Source organism: Crinia signifera, chromosome 11 (assembly GCF_055691185.1).
Source record: "Crinia signifera chromosome 11, ASM5569118v1, whole genome shotgun sequence".
NCBI classification, from domain to species: Eukaryota; Metazoa; Chordata; class Amphibia; order Anura; family Myobatrachidae; genus Crinia; species Crinia signifera.
In genome coordinates, this window is record NC_139227.1 from 20,515,496 (window position 1) to 20,537,892 (window position 22,397).

The 22,397-nt window shown below is 41.9% G+C and overlaps 2 protein-coding genes across 10 annotated transcripts in view; one reads left to right on the top strand and one right to left on the bottom strand.

The window, feature by feature from the left end:
• The window catches only part of BRD7 (bromodomain containing 7), a 45,918-nt gene extending 34,184 nt beyond the window's left edge, over positions 1-11,734 (top strand). For 3 of the 5 annotated variants that reach the window (XM_083165245.1, XM_083165246.1, XM_083165248.1), the window contains exons 11-16: positions 2,753-2,888; positions 4,415-4,526; positions 5,272-5,389; positions 7,025-7,168; positions 11,279-11,422; positions 11,568-11,734. In XM_083165245.1, the coding sequence (XP_083021371.1) occupies positions 2,753-2,888; positions 4,415-4,526; positions 5,272-5,389; positions 7,025-7,168; positions 11,279-11,422; positions 11,568-11,635 (722 nt within the window). In that variant the 3' untranslated portion in view covers positions 11,636-11,734. The remainder of the gene's footprint in view (positions 1-2,752; positions 2,889-4,414; positions 4,527-5,271; positions 5,390-7,024; positions 7,169-11,278; positions 11,423-11,567) is intronic. The other 2 variants (XM_083165247.1, XM_083165249.1) reach the window with 1 other exon arrangement.
• A 6,512-nt stretch (positions 11,735-18,246) lies between these two features.
• ADCY7 (adenylate cyclase 7) overlaps positions 18,247-22,397 on the bottom strand; it is a 164,379-nt gene continuing 160,228 nt past the window's right edge. For all 5 annotated transcript variants that reach the window (XM_083165369.1, XM_083165373.1, XM_083165372.1 and 2 more), the window contains exon 26: positions 18,247-21,132. In XM_083165369.1, coding sequence (XP_083021495.1) covers positions 20,986-21,132 — 147 coding nt within the window. In that variant the 3' untranslated portion in view covers positions 18,247-20,985. The remainder of the gene's footprint in view (positions 21,133-22,397) is intronic.

The following is a 22,397-nucleotide window of genomic DNA, read 5'->3' on the forward strand; positions in this document are numbered from 1 at the left end:
CAAGGATAGCATGTATTATCTTAGTTTAGCTCAGGGATGGGGAACCTTTAATAGAAACATAGAATGTGATGGCAGATAAGAACCACTTGGCCCATCTAGTCTGCCCCTTTTTTAAACCTGTTACCTCAAACCATATCCTTATTTTTTTTATAAGGATATCAATATGCCTATCCCAAGCATGTTTAAATTGTACTACTGTATTTGCGTCTACCACCTCCGTTGGGAGGCTATTCCACTTATCTACTACTCTTTCTGTAAAGTAATTCTTCCTCACATTTCCCCTGTATCTTCCTCCCTCTAGTTTCAGTGCATGTCCTCGTGTTCTGCTGCTCCTCTTCCTGTGAAGAATGTCTCCCACCTTGTACCTTCCTCCCCCCAGTGTCAGTGCATGTCCTCGTGTTCTGTTGCTCCTCTTCCTGTGAAGAATGTCTCCCACCTGAATCTTCCTCCCTCTAGTTTCAGTGTATGTCCCTGTGTTCTGCTGCTCCTCTTTCTGTGAAGAATGTCTCCCACCTGTACCTTGAAAAACCCTTGATATATGTGAAAGTTTCTATCATGTCCCCCCTTTCCCTTCTCTGCTCTAAAGTATACATATTAAGATATTTTAGTCTTTCCTGGTACGTTTTGTGATGTAGGCCATGCACCATTTTAGTTGCCCTTCTTTGTACAGTCTCTAATGAATTTATATCCTTCTGGAGATATGGCCTCCAGAACTGAACACAATACTCTAGGTGAGGTCGTACCAATGACCTATACAGTGGCATTATTACTTCTTTATTTCTACTGCTGATACCTCTCCATATGCAACCAAGCATCTGACTTGCCTTCTTCATTGCTTTGTTACATTGCCTACCTGCCTTTAAGTCCCCTGGAATAGTGACACCTAGATCCCTCTCTTCCTCAGTAGTTTCCATTATAGTGCAATTTATACTATATTCAGTCTTTGGATTTCTGAGACCAAAGTGCATGATTTTGCATTTTTTGGCATTAAACTGTAGTTGCCATGCTCTTGACCATTCCTTTAATCTACCTAGATCCTCAATCATTTGTTTTACTCCTCCTGGTGTGTCTACCCTGTTGCATACCTTTGTGCCATCTGCAAAAAGGCACATTTTACCCTCAATTCCATTTGCAATATCACCAATAAAGATATTAAAAAGCACTGGTCCAAGTACAGATCCCTGGGGTACTCCACTTGTAACCTTTCCCTCCTTTGACTGTACTCCGTTTACTACAACTCTCTGTTTTCTGTCCTGCAACCATGCTCTTATCCATTCAACCTTTGGCCCTCCAGCTGTTATTGAACTACACATCCCAGCATGCCCTGCAACCGTTTTAGAATTGCCAAATGGCAAAACTGTAGCAAAGCATGCTGGGATGTGTAGTTCAACAACAGCTGGAGGGCTGAAGGTTCCCCATCCCTTTTTTAGCTGGAGGCTAGGATTCTTCCAACGCGTTTCGGCTGCTGACTTCGTCAAGCAGAGAGATATTCTCTCTTTTCAGATCTTCCTTTTTTATTTTTTTAATTAATCTGATTTAAATTTACTGTGTTTCTTTATTTGCTGTTTGAATTACATTCTTCCATGCCAATATACATGTGTAGATTTAAAGTAAATGTAATAAATAATTCCAGTCATCCAATAACTGAATCGCATAAAAACATATATAGAAATATTCTAAACCTTTAATAAGATCTCTGATTCTCTAAATAGAGAGGTGGATGTTTAAAAGTAATAGCAGTCCTCTTTGTATTAGAGCAGTGATGGCTAATCTTGACACTCCAGCTGTTGTTGAACTACACATCCCAGCATGCACTGCGTCGGTTCTACTATTTTGCCATGCTAAAACTGATGCAGGGCATGCTGGGATGTGTAGTTCAACAACAGCTGGAGTGTCAAGGTTAGCCATCACTGTATTAGAGGAAGATGTATTAAGCCTTAACGAGATAAATGCAAGGGTGATAAGGAGAGATAAACATCCAGCCAATCAGCTCCTTACTGACTTTTTTCAAACAGGTGATTGGCTGGACGTTTATCTCTCCTGATCACCCTTGGATTTATCTCTTGTTAAAGCTTAATACATCTGCCCCATAATGTGTTATCCAGCTGTAATTTCGGTCTAGCCCAGACCTCCGGTCTCCCCCACATGCTTCTGAGTTGAACCGCCGTATTCCAGGATGCCGAATGGTACGGAGTGGCCAGTTCCTTCTAGCAGACGCTGACCATGGCAAACATGGTTCATGTTGTGCAACAGTGCAGTGTTCAGTTAGCAGCAGCAGGTGTTCAGGATATCCTTGGATGGCGTCTCACCACAAGCTGTGCATATGATTATAAATATCCATGGGGTATGTGACGGCCTGAAAAGTCTTCAACGCATTTCGTTTCTAAGCAGGAACTTTATTAAGACTCACGTTAGAGACTTCTTGGACCGTTCTATACCCGTGGATATTTATAATCCTATGCACAGCTTGTGGTGAGACGCTATCCAAGGATATCCTGAACACCTGCTGCTGCTAACAGAATACTACACCGTTGCACAGCGTGAACCATGTTTGCCACTGTCAGCGTCTGCTGGAAGGAACTGGCCATTCCGGGTTATTTTTGCGTTGTGAAAGGAGAATTGGTGAAGAGAATTACTTATACAGGGTTGTGCGGACATATTTAAAAATCTTCCGTGTTACAAAATACAGTTATATGGCATTCTACTTCTATGGCATTATACTTCTATGGCATTATATGTGATTCCTCCTTAGTTTTATACTTGAACTACGGACCATTCACCTCCTACGCTCCTTCATATGATTCCACATTTGCTAACGTCAGCAAAGATGACTCTGACCTCATATACACGGCATATGGAGAGGAGACCAGTCTCCAGGGAATGTTCAGGTACAGCACAAAGATCTGAAGCTCTTATGTACAGTATTCTTCTCCCTCCATATAGAGAGCAAGTTTTATATTTTGGGTTTAGCTTTCCTATAATGACCCTCTAGTTAGAGAATGAATCCTTATGTATTAATGTTAGAACTTGTAATTGCGCTGAAAGTTTACAAATAATACCTTTTTATTTTATTTTGACTGGCGTTTAAACCTTGCACTAAAAACCTCTAGAATTATAAAGGAACTGTTTCTGTATAGGAAGGCTGGATGTTCCCACCAGTTTTCTAGTCGGCCTTCGCATTGTGTCTAGTATTAAGGTTCTTAAGTATTAAGGAAACTTCTAGAAGACTAGAACCCACTATCTTTGAAAATCCATGCAGTTCTTCCCTGCCTGGGGTGTTGCTGTCTGCTGTGGTGTTTCTAGCACAGGTCTGGTTTGCTGATATACAGACCACACTGCGCCAGAAGCACTACAGCAGACAGCGACACCCCAGGCAGGGAAGAGGAACTGCATGGGGTTTTAAATATGGCGAATGCTAGAATGAACACTTCTAAGGAGAACTGGATACATTGTGGAATAATTTGAGGTTTCTTCAGGTAATTTATTCTCCCCCCCCCCCCCCCCCCCCTTAATTTTTTTTATTAATGACACACAATGTGTACGTATAAAGCATTTAATGTGGATGATACAGCACATATGGTAACAGTGGATAGCATTATGGAAACGGTCATGTCCCATACCCGTTTTTCTGGGCAGCTTAAGAAATGAAATGGCGTCTCTGAAACTATAGAAAAAATGTGGGTTTTGTCAATGTAAACGGTCTCCTGGCCCTTAGAGAAGCAAGTCGTGCCTCCTCTGATGCATCACACGTGCAGCAGTCTCCTGCGCGGCCCCGCTGTTCGTTCTCTGGATTTATCAGCAGACTGAGCGGCTTTCGATAGCTTCTGGCTGTGGAAAGCTGTTCACCCGCTGTGGAAATCTCTGACCAAGGGGGAAATTCGCTCAGTGTGTTTGGCCTTTTAGAGGTTTGAAATATAGTGTATACGAATGTCTTGGCAATGAATCAGTTTGGTAAACGACAGGAATACTCAGCGCTCAACCAATAATGTGGTGTATGAGGTACCTATTGGTATATAGGAAATACAGAAGGAGAAGGAAATGAAACAATAAATCAGTAGAACGTGAAGCAAACCATAGGACCCTCACCTGGGACCTATGTTATTGGCAGGTCCCGGTAACATAGGTCCCAGGTGAGGGTCATAGGGTTCTCCTATGGTCATAGGGTTCCTCATAAAAGATACCCTAAAGCCCCTTCTAGAGGGGTACGGTAGAGTGATACCTCGCTGGCCTATTCCTGAGATATTAACCAGGATGTGAACCACACAAAAACGAACAAATAAAGAACGTTATTTGCTTCACATTCCACTGATTTATTGTTTCATTTCCTTCTCCTTCTGTATTTCCTATGTACCAATAGGTACACAAACCGGTCCTGTGTCCTGAATGTTAGTATAACATCTGATTGTTTGCTTAGCATACAGGAGTTCTTGGATAATACAAAGTACCAACCTTATGGCATGGCGGACTGCATCCTAGATGTTTTCAGTGATGGAGCGTATTCCAGAACGGAGAGACTACAGAATGTGGTAACTACATTTTATCTCTGAATAAATGGTGGATTCATTTGTATACAGATGTAAATATTACAAGAATCGCAGCTATATAGTCAACTACTTGAGTGAATTCCAATGTCTGTTCCTTACTGTGCCTTGTTCCTGCATGGGAAAATGTACACAGTAAGAAGTTCCTGTACAGATACTTGCAGCTAAATTATTTCAGCCATGCTGTGCAAAGGAAAGCGTTGCTTTTTGGACTGCTCTGCAAAACGTGGCGCCCTGCATCCAGTGGCATCGAGAGGAGGGGTGGTTACTTTTTTGCATGGGTCTGCTGGAGGGTCCCGGGTCCCACTCATCCTCCCCCATTGCAGGGAGCCAGGCAATGGGAGAGAGATGACAGGCTGCTGCCGCAGCACAGCCTCTCTCTCCCCAGTTCGGCACATGCTGCTCAGTGCTGAGCTGGAGAGAGACACAGCAGCAGCAGCAGCAGCTTGTCGTCTCTCTCCCGTTTGTTTATTTTTTTTCATGGTGGGGACCAGAGGACCCACCCGGTGGCCACGCCCCCTCTTTTACCAACCTGCCGGCGCCCCTTCCAGCACCTACTGTGTATTTAGCAAGGATAACCCACATATTACCTAATTCCTCCCCAACCCCCAATTTCCTGCTCCTTGGCAAACACCCGTGCACTCTACTGTACACACAGATATATTTACACTTGATTGATGCCCAGTATACAGCTATTTGCATTGCTCACTATTTTTCCTTAATTTTACAGGCGGCAGCAGCAAGTGAAAGTCCAGCAACACAAGACCCTGCCAATATCATTGACCAATTGGCAAGCTTGAAGTCTGTGTTTGGTCTAGAAACGCTGGAAGAGACATTTGATTCTGAAGGTAATGCTGCTTTCTCACTGCTGAAACGGGTCATTATCCATTTTTTTTTTAAACGGCAAGAGCCATAAAGACCCTTTTCCCACTGCAGCTTTTAAACGGTACATTCACACTGCCGTTTAAAAACCCGTTTAACCCATAAAAAATATGAGGGGGGGATTAAAAAAAAAAACAGCGTGGGGTCCTCCCCACAGCTGTAACCAGCACCAGGCTGAAAGAGCCGGGCCGGTAATTAAAAATCAGGGAACCCGACAAATAGGAGTTCCCAGATTTTTAGCAACCAGCCCCAGGCTCCAGGTCCGGGACTGGTTCCAAAAATACGGGGGACAAAATTAGTAGGGGTCCAACGTATTTTAAGAACCAGCCCCAGGCACAACCAGCCAGCAGGGTAATGCCACAGCCGGGGGGAGACTTTTTATACAAGTCAGTCAGCCTGGCCAGTGGCCCTGGGGGAGTGGGGACCCCCCCAGTAAAGGGGTCCCCCCCTCCAGGACTTAACTAAACCAGGCTGAAGCCTAGTGCTGTCCCCGGTGGCCCTGTGCGGTGGCCACCGGGCTGATCATTGTGTAAAAAAATAGATGGAAACCCTATTTTGTTAAACTGTGGAACTATGAGTCCCAGCAAGCCTCCCCCGCAAGCTGGGACTTGGAGAACCACAAGTCCCAGCCTGCGGGGCATTAAAGGGCCCGCTGGGTCTTGTAGTTCCACAGTAAAAATAAAATAGATAAATACACACTGACACATTATAAAAATAAACGTTTAATACATACATTACACAAACACACTGATACTTACCTATCTTGATCCCGTAGGTAGGTCCCAGGGTCCGGTCCGGTGGCTTGGTTCCGGGGCTCCAGGGCTGAAGAGTCCGGGGTCCTGGATCCGTAGTAATCCAAAGGGGTACCTGGGGAAGCAAATCCTACTCGCCTGCTCCTGTGGCGACCACCCCGGCATCTGCTGTTGAAGTACCGCTGCTCCCGGCTGCAGTGGTACCCGCTCTGCCTCCGCTGTACACTAGAGACGCAGAGATCCTTCTTCCTCGGCGTCTCTACTCAGGCCAATCAGGAGCCGAGAAAGTCGGCAGGACGGATGGTGTAATGGTTAGCATTACCGCCTCACAGCACTGAGGTCATGGGTTCTATTCCTACCACGGCCCTAACTGTGCAGAGTTTGTATATTCTCCCCGTGCTTGCGAGGGTTTCTTCCGGGTACTCCGGTTTCCTCCCACAATTCAAAAATCTACTGGTAGGTTAATTGGCTCCCAACCAAATTAATCCCGAAAAATGTCTGTGTGTGTGTGTGTGTGTACATATGGTAGGGAATATAGATTGTAAACTCCACTGGGGCAGGGACTGATGTGAGTGTTCATATAGTCTCTGTAAAGCGCTGCGGAATATGTGTGCGCTATATAAGAAACTGGTAATAAATAGGCAAAAAGTGAATGGAATTGCATATTAAGGGCAATTAGGCCTGATATTTACCATGTCTGAAATATGACTTGATACTGCGCTTTGCCATCACTATGGGGCATACAAACAAAGCTATTTGTGCTTAATTTTCCTAGCCAGATCGCTTAGATAACGAGCTCAGATCTCAGTCTAGTTTTCTGCATTGACCCTGAAATGTTACTCGTTACAGAGGCAAAGAGGTTCCAGCTGAAACTGGATGAAACTACGAAGCTGCTGCGGGAGCTGCAAGAGGTGCAGAATGAGCGTCTAAGTACCAAGCCCCCTCCAAATATGGTGTGTCTATTAGCACCTTCCGCCAAGGAACTGCAGATTGGTAAGTTTTGATGCTCGTATTAAAAGCTTAAGCAATTAATACATTAATTTTGAGGATCGATGATGAATTGGTTGGTATCCAGATGGCTGAAGACCATGTCTAGGTCAAAACTCGAAAAAGTTGGGATTATTTTCTTCTTCATTTTTTTTTTTTTTTTTCACGTCTTCATGGTTTTGCATTGTATGTGGACAGATTGAGAATGGTAAAGTGTGCTGAGCACAGCAGTAGCGCAGCGAGGTACCCGGCCTGAAGCATGGCGGTGCACGAATTGGAGATCCTCAATATTGACACACACAAATCTCAGGTCAACCTCTTGTTAATGTCAATCTTGTGCATGTCGTTTTAATGACTATCATTTTCTGTAAGCAAATTCATGTGACCAAAGTGGGATTCCTGAATTTACATCGTACACATGAGTGACCGCACAGACCTTAGAACTCCATTGATGCATCTGTCACAAAAGTTCTGTCCAATAGCTGCCCAGCGTCTTGTTTTTCTAATGTGATCGGAATAGATCCCGGACAGCAGAGGTTTTTTTTTGTTTTTGCTAGAAAACACTTTCATTACAGGCACTAGTAAAATCTCTATTGGGACACTTCAATGGCACTTTTATGCGAAGGCTATAAGGAAGATGTGATGGTGTTTTAAAGCAGTACAATTTGCCCAGTTCCACTCCAGTTCTAGATTAAGCTGATATCACAGTAGGGTACAAATCACTCCGTTTGCTAAACCAGTTAATCGTGGCTCATTTGGCTAAAAGCCCACTTCCTCAACATGGCGCCTGGCGTCACCATTTGGGATTTTACGATTATGACAATGGATGTTCTCCGGCAGTGGAAAGGAGAAAAGAGGACTCTGTTTGTGGGGCACTCTTGCTATGTCAAATGATAGTTTTTAAAACGTAACTTTTATTTATTTTCTTTTAAAATAATTGGGACAGAAAGGCCTTCTGTATAGGATAAGAAAAATAATAAATTAGTCCCTTTTGCAGTGACCTTTTATCATATCTGCTATGCACAGGGGGATATATTAAATTAATGGAAAGGGTGATTCCCCCTAGGGAGAATCACCCTTTCCGTTAATTTAATATATCCCCCTGTGCGTAGCAGATATGATAAAAGCTCACTGCAAAAGGGACTAATTTATTATTTTTCTTATCCTATACAGAAGGCCTTTCTGTCCCAATTATTTTAAAAGAAAATAAATAAAAGTTACGTTTTAAAAACTATCATTTGACATAGCAAGAGTGCCCCACAAAGAGAGTCCTCTTTTCTCCTTTCCACTGCCATTGTACATTCGGACTCAGGGGAGCACCACCAACTCTTCAAAATAGCTGCACCCAACACGGGAACTATAAATTGTTTTTTAGAGACTTGGTTATAGGCCGCCCCCCACCACAGGCGAGAATAGATCTCTCTTGATCTCCCTCACCCTAGGTGGGAAGAACCTAGTGCGGAATCCAAAAACCACATTCCTAATGGATGTTCTCCCTCAGGTCTTAGGATCGTCACCACTATACAGGGCTGTTTTAGGTTCGTTGGACAACAATAGGATTTATAAGATAAAACTGGGAACTGTAAATTCTCTGAATCAGAGGACATAATCTTTTACAAAGACGGGACCCACAAATTAGTCCGACAATGTTATGAGAAAAGAAGGGAGCGCTAATAATTTATGTATTTGATATGTTTTTAATAAATAAAAAACAACCCCCGTAATCTACACAATTACTAGAAAGAAAAATATATACTGTAGCAGATCCTGTTATGAAATTTTACATTCAGTTCCCGGTACTTTTATAATTCGTGTAAAGAATGAATCATCCCGTAGAAATCTTATCTACTCAGGCGCTATGCTCAACCGCTTATATTTTTGGCCATAAATAGATCATTAATAGGTGCTCATATTTATATGACGGTAATCCGAGTCAGCGGTTGGGAGTTTATTATTAATCTTGTGGTATCACCGCCGTTGTCAATCAAGGTGCATATTGCCACACATATGGCACAAGCCTTCCAATGTTAACACACTGTTGCTTTAGAGAATATATTTTGTATATGAAACGGTTGTTTTAGATCTCAGTCAGGAACGCAGTGATATGCAGACCACTCTTGGTGGCCATGCGCTGCTAGAGTAAGACGCAGCTCCCAAATTTGCACCAGGGGCTGGCAGATCTGTAGAGACTGATTTAAATCTATGCGGACATCAGAGAGGGAGGGCGCCTGGAATGTGATAACGTGTACCGAGTTTCACTGCACTGGGAAACCTGACTGATGTGTGAACACCTTTACGCATTTCTCCTCTGTCACCTAGTAGCGGTTTCTTCAGAAGGTTAAATGTCCATTTCACCTGGATTTATTTTTATAAGGCCCATCGGACAATTAATTATGGCTTTGAATTAGTAATCACCTGTGATGCAATCATCCACCGGCTATGTTCCATGTTCATTAAAATGTAAAGTATTTACTGTACATATATACACAGACTTATTAAATCATACATAATAAAATAGTTACTATATATAAAATAAACTACTATTTTGACCATGGCGTCCGTAAATGAGAATAAATACTCTAAGAGGGTGAATCTCGGCATACAGGTATCTATACAAAAAAATATATATAATAATTGAGGGCGCACTGGGTTGATCTGACAAATATTTAATACATTAAAAAAATTATACACCTATAACCATACGCATGAATATTAAAAAAAACAATTGATAATGTCCAGCATTGAGCATAATTTACCCTATACAATCCATCAACTCTTTAATTGGCTCTTGCCCGCACCATTTAGTAACAGTCTCCTTTCGAAGTGAGGAGCCTCCTATTAATTAAAAATATATTCAAGTATTAAGTATATTTACCGGCTCCCGCTTGTATGGTTAAGATGCTGCCAGCGAGGTAAGATGTAATGCGGAGATGGTCTTACCTCGCTGACGTCATCTTACCCATACCAGTTTTGAGCTGAGTTTTGCTTTTGAGTCTAACCATAATACCTGGAGATACTTGAATATATTTTTTATTTAATAGGAGGCTCCCCACTTCAAGGGAGACTGTGTTACTACATGGTGCGGGCAAGAGCCAATTAAAATGTTGATGGATTATATAGGGTAAATTATGCTCAATGCTGGACATTATGCGTATGGTTATATGTGTATCATTTTTTAAAATGTATTAATATTTGTCGGATCAACCCAGTGCGCTCTCAATTATTTATGGTTCTCTTTGATTTAATTTTTGATAATTCTTTTGGGAGCAGCACAATATTTAATTGGAGCTGTCGCTAATATATATATATCATTTTGTATGTATCTTTACAAGCTTTAACTGAAATTAGATACAATGGGGCAGATGTATTAAGCCTGGAGATAACGCACCAGCCAATCAGCTGTTTGAAACTTGACAGTTGGGAGTTGATTGGCTGGTACTTTATCTCCACTTTATCTCTTCGCCAGGATTAATACATCTGCCCCAGTGTCTGTAGCGCAGGCAGATAGTGAAATATTATTAATAAAGAGACTTGATAGGGCTCATCTTAAATAATGATACTTACTATATTACTACAGTTTAGAGTTAAGGATATCAATGTTAGATGGTAGATTATTTTAATCATAAAAGGGTATTATATGCAAGAGGGGGAGGGGGGGGGGGAGTATTGAACAAACTTATATTTTTCTCATCATCCTGCATACATAAAACATGAAGGTATCGAACATCACCATTTTTAAAGCAAATCAAGCAGTGAGGCATCCCTAATTGTTCCAAGATTCAGCAATTATTCTGTCCCTAGATTGTATATACACATTTCCATACATATATGGATACTTTTAAGTCTATTCCCCCCCCCCCACACCTCCATATTTATTCTTTATAGTGAGATATCGCTAGATATTGTTTAGCTCCACATTCTCATTCAATTGAGTTATTTTATTCAATACTGATGGACAAAGGATTCCAATGGCAAAGATCCAATATGGCTTGCGTCTGCAAAATGCTGTGATGGGTAGTTTCACAACAGCTGGAGGGCCGCAGTTTGGACATGCCTGGGTTAAGGCATATGGAAGCTCTGGGGAATAGTTACTTATTTTGCCTTTTTTTCTGACAGCGGACAAAGTTAATGAGAACCTGAAGGAATTGGCTCAGCAGGTGCAGCCAGGGGATGTTGTCAGCATTCTTGGGATTCGGAAGGCAATGGGAATTACCTTTCCTTACCTGGACACAGAGGAGATGGTGGTAGATCTGACAGCAGGTACAGTATATTTACAATTTGCTTAGAGAAATTACCATTGTGTGTGTATACCATATTATTAATGATCAGGTTCTCCTTGTGTTCTACTATGTGCATAATGGTGTTTTTTTTTTTGTTTTTTTTCTCCTATTTTTTTTTTTCTCAGCAAATACAGAAGATAACCAGGTGCCCTCTTCTTCTACTGAAAGGGAGTGTCCGCCAGTGGTTACCTAGATAAGGAGGAAGTTGGATGGAACTTGTAAATGAATAAGCAGGTTTTTGTTTGTTTTTTTGTTGTTGTTTTTTAAATTCCAATAAATTGTGTTTTTTTAATTCTGGGTTTGCGGTTATTATAGTTGTATTTATTTATATGGTGCCACAAGGGTTCCGCTGCACCTAACAATACATAAATGATAAAAAATCCAGAATTCCTGTACAAGGAAATTTAGGACAAGTGCATAATAAAGACCGTTCCCTCAGGGGACCAGACATTGAAACAATTTATTAGAGTGGCAGAGATAAATAGCCTATATAGCCTCTTGGAAAAGCACCTGAAGAGAGGTCCTGTTTGTGAGAGCTTACATTCTAAAGGGAAGGGGCAGACAGGAGTGACACGGAAGGGGTAGAAGTGAGCATAAACAGAAGGTTAGGATGAGAGATGGCTGGGTTGAGAGACCACTTAAAGCAGGCATGGCCAAACTACGGCCCACCAGCTGTTGTAAAACTACATCTCCCATCATGCCTTGCCACAGTTTTGCTATGAGTGAATGCTAAAACTATGGCAATGCTTGCTGGGATGTGTCGTTTCACAACAGCTGGAGGGCCACAGTTTGGACAGGCCTGACTAAGTTTTGTGGAAAGTCTGACAGGATGGGGTAGAGAATTACAGAGATGTAGAGAACAGCCAAAACCTTGAAGGCGGGAATGAGAGTAAGTAGCCAATTAGCAAGAGAGGCGGCGTACAATTGTGGACCGGAGAGGGTGGGTGGGAGTGTAAAGAGAGATACTGTCAGATATGAATGGGTGATTGCTTTATTTGTATTCAGAAGAGGAAGAGGAGCCAGACATGGGCCCTTATTCTGGTTCACTCGCAAAGGCAAATTCCTTCTGAAATGGACATGTGCACTGCAGGCGTGGCAGATATAACGTGTGCAGATTGAAGTACAAACCCACCCAAATCTAATTCTAAAGGTGCGTACACACGGGGGGAGATATATTGCTTGCAATATATTGCTGAGCAATATATTGCTCAGTGTCTCCTTTTCATCAGCGACCAGAGATGGTCGCTGATGAAAAGGAACCTCTGCTGGCGGTGCCGCAGAGGTAATTAGCTGGTCGCAGGAGTAAGCTCCTGCGACCAGCGATTATAATGGGGCTGAAAACGGGAGCGCGCACCCGTGGATTTATCGCCGGGGCACACTCCCATCACTGGCAATATGGTCGCCTGCGACCATATTCCCAGCGATTATGGCCCCCGTGTGTACACAGCATACGTGAGATCTACATTGCAGTGTAAAAATAAAGCAGTCAGTATTTTCCCTGCGCAGAAACAAAATAAATCTCTCTGCACATTACATCTGCCCCACCTGCAGTGCACAGTTTTGTCCGGAAGGTTGACACACGCATTAGGTGGGCAATGGCAAGGTCGACAGTCAAAATGCCAACATGAGTGTTTCATGGGGATTTTTCTTGAGCTGACTTGTGCCTACGGGTGGTATTTTATATCCTAACATCCACTAGGTCATTGAGGAAGAATATACCCAAAGCATGGCGACAGAATGCGGTACAATGATAGTGTCATTGTTAACTTATGTCGACATTTGGGACCAAATATGTCGACCTAATGCTGGTGTTGACCTTACAGCCCTGTCAATCCTATGAACCATACCCGATGCTACAGCCCAGGTTCACCTACCAGCAGTAACCTCGGGCCTGCCATGTGTTTTGGCAGTCAGCCACAACCGCTTCTCCACCAGAGAATACCTTCCAGCCTTAAGATATGTTGAATTCGCAGAGGTTTGACTATGTGCGTGCAACAAGGCCAATATTGCATGAAAGAAAAAAAAGTTATAAAATCTGCTGCTAGGTGAAAAAAGGTAAAATGTATGAAAAGGTAACAACAGGTGACTGAGAAACGTGAAAGTTCTTTATTTTTTTTAAATAAACAGAATTGACCTGGAATTTAATATCAGAACCTAAAGTGCTCACTACATTGGTGGCAGAACATTTCCATCACTTCCTCATCAGCAATATACAGTAACATGCGTGACTTGTGAGTGCTCTCCCTCGGGGCCATGCATTGGTTTCTGTTTTTACAAAGGGGAAACTGTATAAAATGTAGCTTAAGCATCCCCTTACTGTATTTAACTTTTCATGTATTCTCCCCTATTACAAGTCTTTTTGGATCGAATATTTTATTTATTTCACGGAATCCTACTCCCCATGCTTTGAATGAGAACACTTCGTAAATGTTGTGGTATTTTAGCTATTCGTTTAAACTTCAGACAACTCTGAATAGGGGTAATTTAATTATAGCAACATTACATTTTCCAGATTTATGGGGCATACACCCGGTGCGGAATGATCAACCGATATGGACTATATTATAATAATAATAATAATATATACTATATAATAATATAGACAGAGTTGCAGAGTGTATATGGGCCCAGATTCTGGGTCACTCGCAAAAGCAAATTATCTTTTTAATGGACAAAACCAAGTGCACTGCAGGTGGGGCAGATGTAACATGTGCAGAGAGAGTTAGATTTGGTTGAGTTATTTTGCTTCTGTGCAGGGTAAATACTGGCTGCATTATTTTTACACTGAAATTTAGAGTTCAGATATAACACACCCCACCCAATTTTAACACTCTGCACATGTTACATCTGCCCCACCTGCAGTGCACATGGTTTTGCCCATTTTGAGAACAAATTTGTACTGCGATCAGATCTGAATAAGGGCCTATATGCATTATGTGGACTGGTGTGTTCCCCAAGCTTGCTCTTGGTGCTAATTTGTCACTGTGAGGTACATGTATTAAGCCTGGTAAAGTTATAAAGTAGAAGGTGATAAAGCAGCAGCCAATCAACTCTGAGCATACATTTTTTAAACAAGCTAATTGGCTGGTGCGTTAACACCTTCCAGATTTTATTTCTTAACACATCTACCCCACCACCCCATCCAGGGACAAACCAATGCGGATCTATAACCCTTCATAAACCTATACAAACATTACAACTGACTACAATAAAGACATTTGATTTTGCAATGCTATGGAACAAAATGTTATGGAAAATATTCTAGGAATTTGTGGGAGAACATTTGATCCAGTGTCAGAATAGACAGTTACTTGTTTACATTATTAATGCACGGCAAATATTGGACTATATGTTCTCTAACATTTCCCAAGGTAAGTGCTGTTTTGCTTTTGTGTACACATGGATATCTTACACATGTTTGCAAGAAATCACTGCTATTTAATAAAATAAATATACAAACAATTTGCTTTACAATCTCCATATTTAAAAAAACAAAAACATTTTGTTCGTCGCTCGCAGGCACTTTTCACAGTAAAGAAAAAACATTACTGCTACAATATAATGGGGAATGAAGGTGTAAAGGTATTAATTGGTTAATTGGTTACTATACAATAATTTTACAGATGAGGAATCCGTCAGCGGTGTCCAGACTAATGGGTTAAGATACATTGTTCAGAAATTACAGGAAAAACAGTTTTGCCTGAATAAAATACTGGGTACGAAAGACGTACTAGATTGTTAGTTTTGCCAGAAATTAGCAGTTAAAAGGGTACATTTACTAATACCCCGTTCTCATTGCCGCAAAAAAACTGGTATTTTCCAGGGCAAGCGCAAATTTCCTGTGTCCTGTCTCTGTCTTTGTAAAATTCCCGGGTGTTATGCCTCGGGAATTACACACGGGGTTTTTTTGCAGGGTTTTTCCTGGGTAATACACGGGTGTGTGGCAGTGTGAACAGGTTAGACCCGGGTTTTTCCTCACAAAATGCAAGTTCATTGCATTGCTCAAAGCTGCTTTTTAAACATCCAATCAAAGCAGCTCTTAGATGACACACACTTGATGGCAGGCATACCGGGGCAGCTGTGTGAACGGGGCAGACACAGGAATTTCCTGGGTCTAAGGTGCAGTATGAATGGGGTCTGTAGAGCTGAGATGCTCTGTGCCCCGCCAATAACCCGGGATTTTGCAGGGGCGGCAATGAGAACGCAGCATTATACCCCTTTCAGACAGAAAAATCCCCAAAACCCAGGTATTTCCCAGATACAAAAACCCGGGTACAACTAGGCAGCAAGGGGCTGACCCCCTTTCACACAGGAGCAAAAACCCGGGTATTTCCCGTGTCGACCCCTTTCACACAGAAGCCGGATTTTTCCTGCAAAACTCTGTGTGTCATAAGAATAGGACAGTTTTAAAGGCACACAGAGATGAGATCATCAAAAGTGGGTGGTGACTGCTCACTGCATTGCATTAACCATGGCATGACACAAGGATATGTTGTAAACAAGTTTTATTCTTTTTATATACTGGAAGGTACATGTTACCTCACATGGCTGTCAGTATATTTGCAATGTTTGAGTACACTGTGGCATCTTTAACTGTCCCAGTCATCTGTTTGCCGATATCCTACTCCCCTCTCACTGCCAGCAGCTCTCACCTCTTGCTTCTTCCAGTGGGCCATGCTATGCTTTTTTCAGCTCCCTAATGACCTCAGAGGCCAGCACCATTGCCATGTTCTCCCAGCCAATCAGAGAAGCCTATCCTCACAACCAATCAGCCAGCACCCCACCAGGAGAGCCAATCAGTGCCTAACAATGTGTAATAATCCCAAAAACCCGGGTCGTTTCCTTTCAGACAGCCGGCGACCCGGGTTTTTGGAATACAGACCCGGGAAAAACCCAGGTAAATACCTGGGTCGAAGTCCCGGAACTTTAGACCCGTGTTGACCCTTTCAGACAGAAGAAAAACCCAGGTCGACACGGCAAGAGCAGAGAAATTCCCGGGTCTTTTTTTCTGTCTGAAAGGGCTATTAGATAGGAGTTCTGTTAAAGATGGGATGTTGTCCATAGCAACCACTTATTTATTTTCGAAAATAAGAGGTTGCTATGGGCAAAATATAATCTTCACTAAAACTCCCATCTAAGTAAATTTACCCCAAAGACTCAAGCATTCTAGTGACTATCTGAGGTTTCAGCATCCGCCAAGCAAGAGTTTTGCTCACCAAACTCCTGATATCAGGCATTTAACTTATGAGCGATCGTTGATGGTGTAATTTATGAACACATTTAATTTAGCAAAATTTCTCAGCATGCCGTAGCTAGAACTTAAACTCGCAGCCTCTTAACACCAATTGAGAGATTTCTTAACCAATCAGCGGCTGCCTATTCAGTTGTATAGTATTTTTAAATTCACCCGGCTCCCCTCTGCGTCCCCTTGCCTGGCGCCCCTCCGCCCAGCTCTGAGTCACCTGCATCAGATGCGCTGATAAGATTTATCTTCTGTGCAGTGGGTCCGACAAGCACAAGAGCGTGCATTGGACCAGGGGGGGGACATCAAACCCCTCCAATTTGGGCCGATTTCTAGGCCCGATCCATCAGGATCAGGTGAAATAGACCAAGTGTATAGGCACCAAAATAATAAAGTTTTAATTGTCAATTATTGTTTATGAACAGTTTCTTATATAGCGCATACATATTCTGCAGCGCTTTACAGAGAATATTAGACCATTCATATCAGTCCCTGCCCCAGTGGAGCTTACAATCTATATTCCCTACCACATGTACACGCACACAGAAACAGTCATTCTAGGGTTAATTTTTTTGGAAGCCAATTGACCTATCAGTATATTTTTGGATTGTGGGAGGAAACCGGAGTACCCGGAGGAAACCCACGCAAGTACGGGGAGAATATACAAACTCCGCACAGTAGGGCCATGGTGGGAATGGAACCCATGACCTCAGCGCTGTGAGGCAGTAATGCTAACCATTACACCATTCGTACTTAAAACCATTGCAGCCACACACTGTATACAGGTAGATCTGCTTAGCTACAATGGTGTAAATTGATAATTACAACAAACTTCTAATAGTTAGAAATAAATAGCTCCATGTCAGATATCTGACTCTGGCAGAGGAGGCTATGTTCAAGTCTCAGGGTATGGCATGCTGAGAAATGTGTGTTCAGTTACATACAGGGGGATTACCTGAAGGTGCACATATACTGGAGTACATACTGTACATACACACACGCTCTACGTTTACTGAAATGTCCGTTTGCACTGTCTCTCTCCGCCCCCCCCCCCCCCCCCCCCTCTCTCTCCTCTCTCTCTCTGTACAGCGTCTAGAACGGTTAAAAACATCAAAAAGTCCTGTTTATCCTGTAATATGGAGCCCTTGGAGGCCACCAGTAGAACCTTGTAAATAATAGAGTTCGACATCTGCAAAGTTGTTGCAACAGTGTATTTGAGCCTTTAGCTGCTGCTGTAATGCAGGCGTTTTATCTGCAAGTATTGGTTTATTGGCGTTTTGGTTTTTAAAATCTAGAATTTCAGAAAACGGAAGACCGTTATTGTTTGTCCTCATTTTAGTGGCATACAGTATGTGTTGTTTTTGCAAGATAAATTGTTGTAGAACAGCCCAGACTAATTGTCCCAACAAAACGCGATTCCTTTCCCTGCATTTTAGCGCCACGTACAATAAAAAAGGCCCGGCCAAAATGAAGCTAGTGTTCCACAATGGTATTTGGCAAACAAACAAAGAAAGGAAATCATACTGGATAAGAGGCTTGAAATCAATGTGACAAAGTAAATGTTGACCTACAGGGTACGTTTTAATCCAGTCAGGTGAAAATGAGGGTTTAGTTCCCACAATGAAAACAATAAGGTACTTAAATTACATAGTAATTAATGATACATAATACATAACAATGAGGCCGTGTATGATCTTTAAGTAAATACAATTTTTTTTTCAATCCAAAAATCATAAGGATCTCAATAGTTTCTTACTGGATCATAGACCTGTGTGCAAAGCATCCTGGGATGTGTAGTTCATCAACATCTGGAGGGCCGCAATTGCCCATCCCTGTGTTAGGGGGACATTACGAAATGGACATGTTTGTCCACTTCTATAATGTGCACATTAATTTTCTAGGATGTTGGTGTTCTTTAAACCTTACTTTACAATTAAGGTATCAACGAAATTACTTTACGTTTAATTTTTAACTGAAAGTATCAATTGAGGATTAAATAAATCTGTGTTAAGAAGGTTCAGTGGTGATCATCCAACCAAGATCAGTGTGGTGGATGAGTACGGTGCACATCTCAGACATGCTGGTGTGGTGGTGAGGCCTAGAGCACTGGATCAACACTACACAGAGCTGCACATTGTACATTTTTGCATTATTTTTCATATAAGGCTACTGGAATGTAGGGACTACCTCAAATAGGGCATTCCGAGTTACAAATGCTTTATATATTGCATACCTCCCAACATTGGAAGAGTGCAAGGAGGGCCCTTGCATGCCGAAGACGTGTGCCCGAAATGTGGGGTGTGGCTTACTAATCGCTTCACTCTCGTGAGCTGCTGGCTATGCACCCAGCCCATCTGTCTGCAGGAATAGACACTTTCTATCCCCTTTTTCTGTGATGATCCGCAATATAATCAATGATGCATCTTTATACAATCGATTAGTGCAATGGTTCACAACCTCGGTCCTCAGGACCCCCCAACGGTTCATATTTTCCAGGACACCCTACAGGTGCACTCATTATTCACTGACACATTTTAAAAGATCCACAGGTGGAGCTAAATACTTCACTTGTGATTCTGTGTGGAGACCTGGAAACTTGAACTGTTGGGATGACCGAGGTTGAGAACCACTGGATTAGTGGGAAGGCTTCAGTTACCATTTACAAAGTCCACCTGGCAGTGTTGTATTGTCTCATAATAATGTAATGCTGATTCGTACCTATGAAATACTACTCCCAGCTAATGACCCATACCACCTGATGCTACTTATGTGTTGTACAAGCGCTTCTATTACTAGTACAGAAGATAAAAACCACTATTTCCACTGACCGTGCCTATTGCAGTTCTTTAAATACTCCACGTCTTGCATTTAGACGTATGGTGGTCAATGGACTAACCTGAGTGCAAGTTTTAAAAAAAGATACATTTTAGTGTGACATTCTGTGTCACTTGCATTAGCACTTCCATTTATAAACACAAATCAAATGCCAGTGGGTTCCTGGCTTCAGGCAAGAATAAGACATCACTGTATACAATTTGACATTAAAAAATTAAAACAGTTCTTTTGATTAATATAACCACAAACTGTGATAGAATTTCTCCTCTCTGTATTAGAGCACCCCCTCCTTTCTGTATTACAGCACACCATCCTCTCTGCATTAGAGCACCCCCTCCTCTCTGTATTACAGCACACCATCCTCTCTGCATTAGAGCACCCCCTCCTCTCTGTATTACAGCACACCATCTTCTCTGCATTAGAGCACCCCCTCCTCTATGTATTACAGCATACCATCCTCTCTGCATTAGAGCACCCCCTCCTCTCTGTATTACAGCACACCATCCTCTCTGCATTAGAGCACCCCCTCCTCTCTGTATTACAGCACACCATCCTCTCTGCATTAGAGCACCCCCTCTTAAAATACTTTACACAAGTAATCAGAAATTCTTCTCTCTTCCTAAACTTAATTTCGGCTTTGGCAGTGCATGGGAAGTAAGTGACATTATTAATATGGTCATTACTAAATACTTTAAAAACAATGCTTTGCCACCATATAGCAAAGTAGGGGTGCATGGGTTTTTAAATAATTAGGCAGCTGTACCACATCCAGTCCAACCTACTTAACGGCTGTAGATAACCCATGTTCTAAGAGTTGGTTGTCACGACTACGGAGCCTTTTCCACAGATCAGCTGAGTGGTGCGTAGTGCTCGATGTTTTCAAGTGGCAATAAACAGACAACGCATTTGCGGTCTGGCTCCTCACAGGCATCTCCTGGTTCTAGCCAGGGATTTCTTATTCGCTTCTTAACCAGTTAAAACTTACATTGTATTTCTTATTTTCTCCTTGCCTTCATTGTTACTCTCACAGCAAAAGGCACAGTTTTGGCAAGCAAGGCACACTGGTATGCACAATGGCTTTTCACACACTTTCATCTTTTCTATGCGCAGAAAAGCAATTCATTATGGTCCTGCAGGTGATGCTTGATAGCATTTACTAAAAATACATTGTCTTAAGTAATGGGCTTCTAGTAACCCAGCGCTTCAACTGGCAGACCCAACCTTCATTGAGTAAATACTGTATATCTGGCTTATGACCACACAAGCAAGTTGCAATATGTTCATCTGGTTTTTCCTTTGCTGGTCTATAGAGGAGCGTCAGCAATCCAGGTAAGAGATCTTCTCCATTATATTGTAATGGGAACATGAAGTACTCATTTGGCGATGTCTTAGTCATATAAAATTAGGCAGCAGGTAAAACATTCCTCCGTACTTTGTGCCTTGGCAAGGTAAAACCTGCACCAGGATTAATTCATGCCAATGCTCTGGGATTTGGCCATGTCTGTACAGACAAAGAATGTCCTGAGTTCTCCCTTTCCTTTAACGCTGATTAGTCCTCGGCACTCGCAGGAATAGCCTAATCCTTCCAAAATACGGCAGGTTTCTTCTGTCACCTGGTGAGACAGACCATATGTAATGTACAACTGGGAAATGTCACCTTTTTATCAAAAACAACTGTTCAAAAGAATACTTCAGTCTCCAACATATTTTTACTAAAATTGGAACAACCCCAAACGAATAGGAATAGTAATTCCTACTACAAGGAGTCCAGAGATACTCCAATTCTACCTCTCCCTCTGTTTGAAGAAAATTTGAAGTTAAGGAAGGCACAGCTCCATTTAAATGCAACCACACCAGGTGCCTTTTTCTGGTCAAGCACATGGGGATGCCAATATGTAGCAGGTAAATGGGCGGCACTCTGGTGACTGGTAGAAAATGAAGACAGGAAACCTGTTGTATTTCAAAGTTTTGAGAAGTTTATGCTCTTCATCAGGAATAAAATTCTCAAAATGTTAAAATACAACAGATTTCCTGATTTTCTACCAGTAACCAGAGTGCCACACATTTTCCTCCTATAGTAAATGTTTGTATTTGCGGTGCACACTTCATAAAAGATAACTATTCACACTCACCCTCCTGTAGACAGAATGGTGGAAGAACCGGCACTCCAGGTATACGGATCCAAGGTAATTTTATTAAGGCATGAGAGATGTCTTCCTCAGGACCCCTGAAGAAGACTGCCGTGTGCAGTTGAAACGGCTGTTGGGTCGTGTGTGTACATTTCTCTTATGCCTTAATAAAAAGACGTTGGATCTTTATACCTGGAGTGCCGGTTCTTCCACTATTCTGTCTACAGGAGGGTGAGTGTGAATATATATATATATATATATATATATATATATATACATACATATATACATACATACACACACATATAGGATAATATAAATAATTATCTCATGCATGCTGTTTGCGGTAATTGGAAAATCAGAAGGTGGGGATTCACAATACACTTATCTTGTAATATTTATGAACTGATTAAGGTGGCAAATACCAATAATCTCTCATGGGTGTATCCTAATAATATTTTTTCTAACCCTCTATGTCCAATAGGACTCCGGACATTTAACAGATGGAATGGACATAATACAGTAGAGAAACAATGAAGTATAGAAAAACTTTTTATAAAATACAGAGCATGGAGATCCTAAAGCGGTATTAAGGCTTGAGTAAACACGGAACTCTTGAATCTGTTTTTGAAGGATTTTAGAGTGGAGGCCTCTCTAAACTGTGCGGGGTAGTGAGTTCCATAAAGTCAGATACATCTCTAAAAGTTGAAACCCCCAGATGAATTCCTTGAGATTCTAGGTACTGCTAA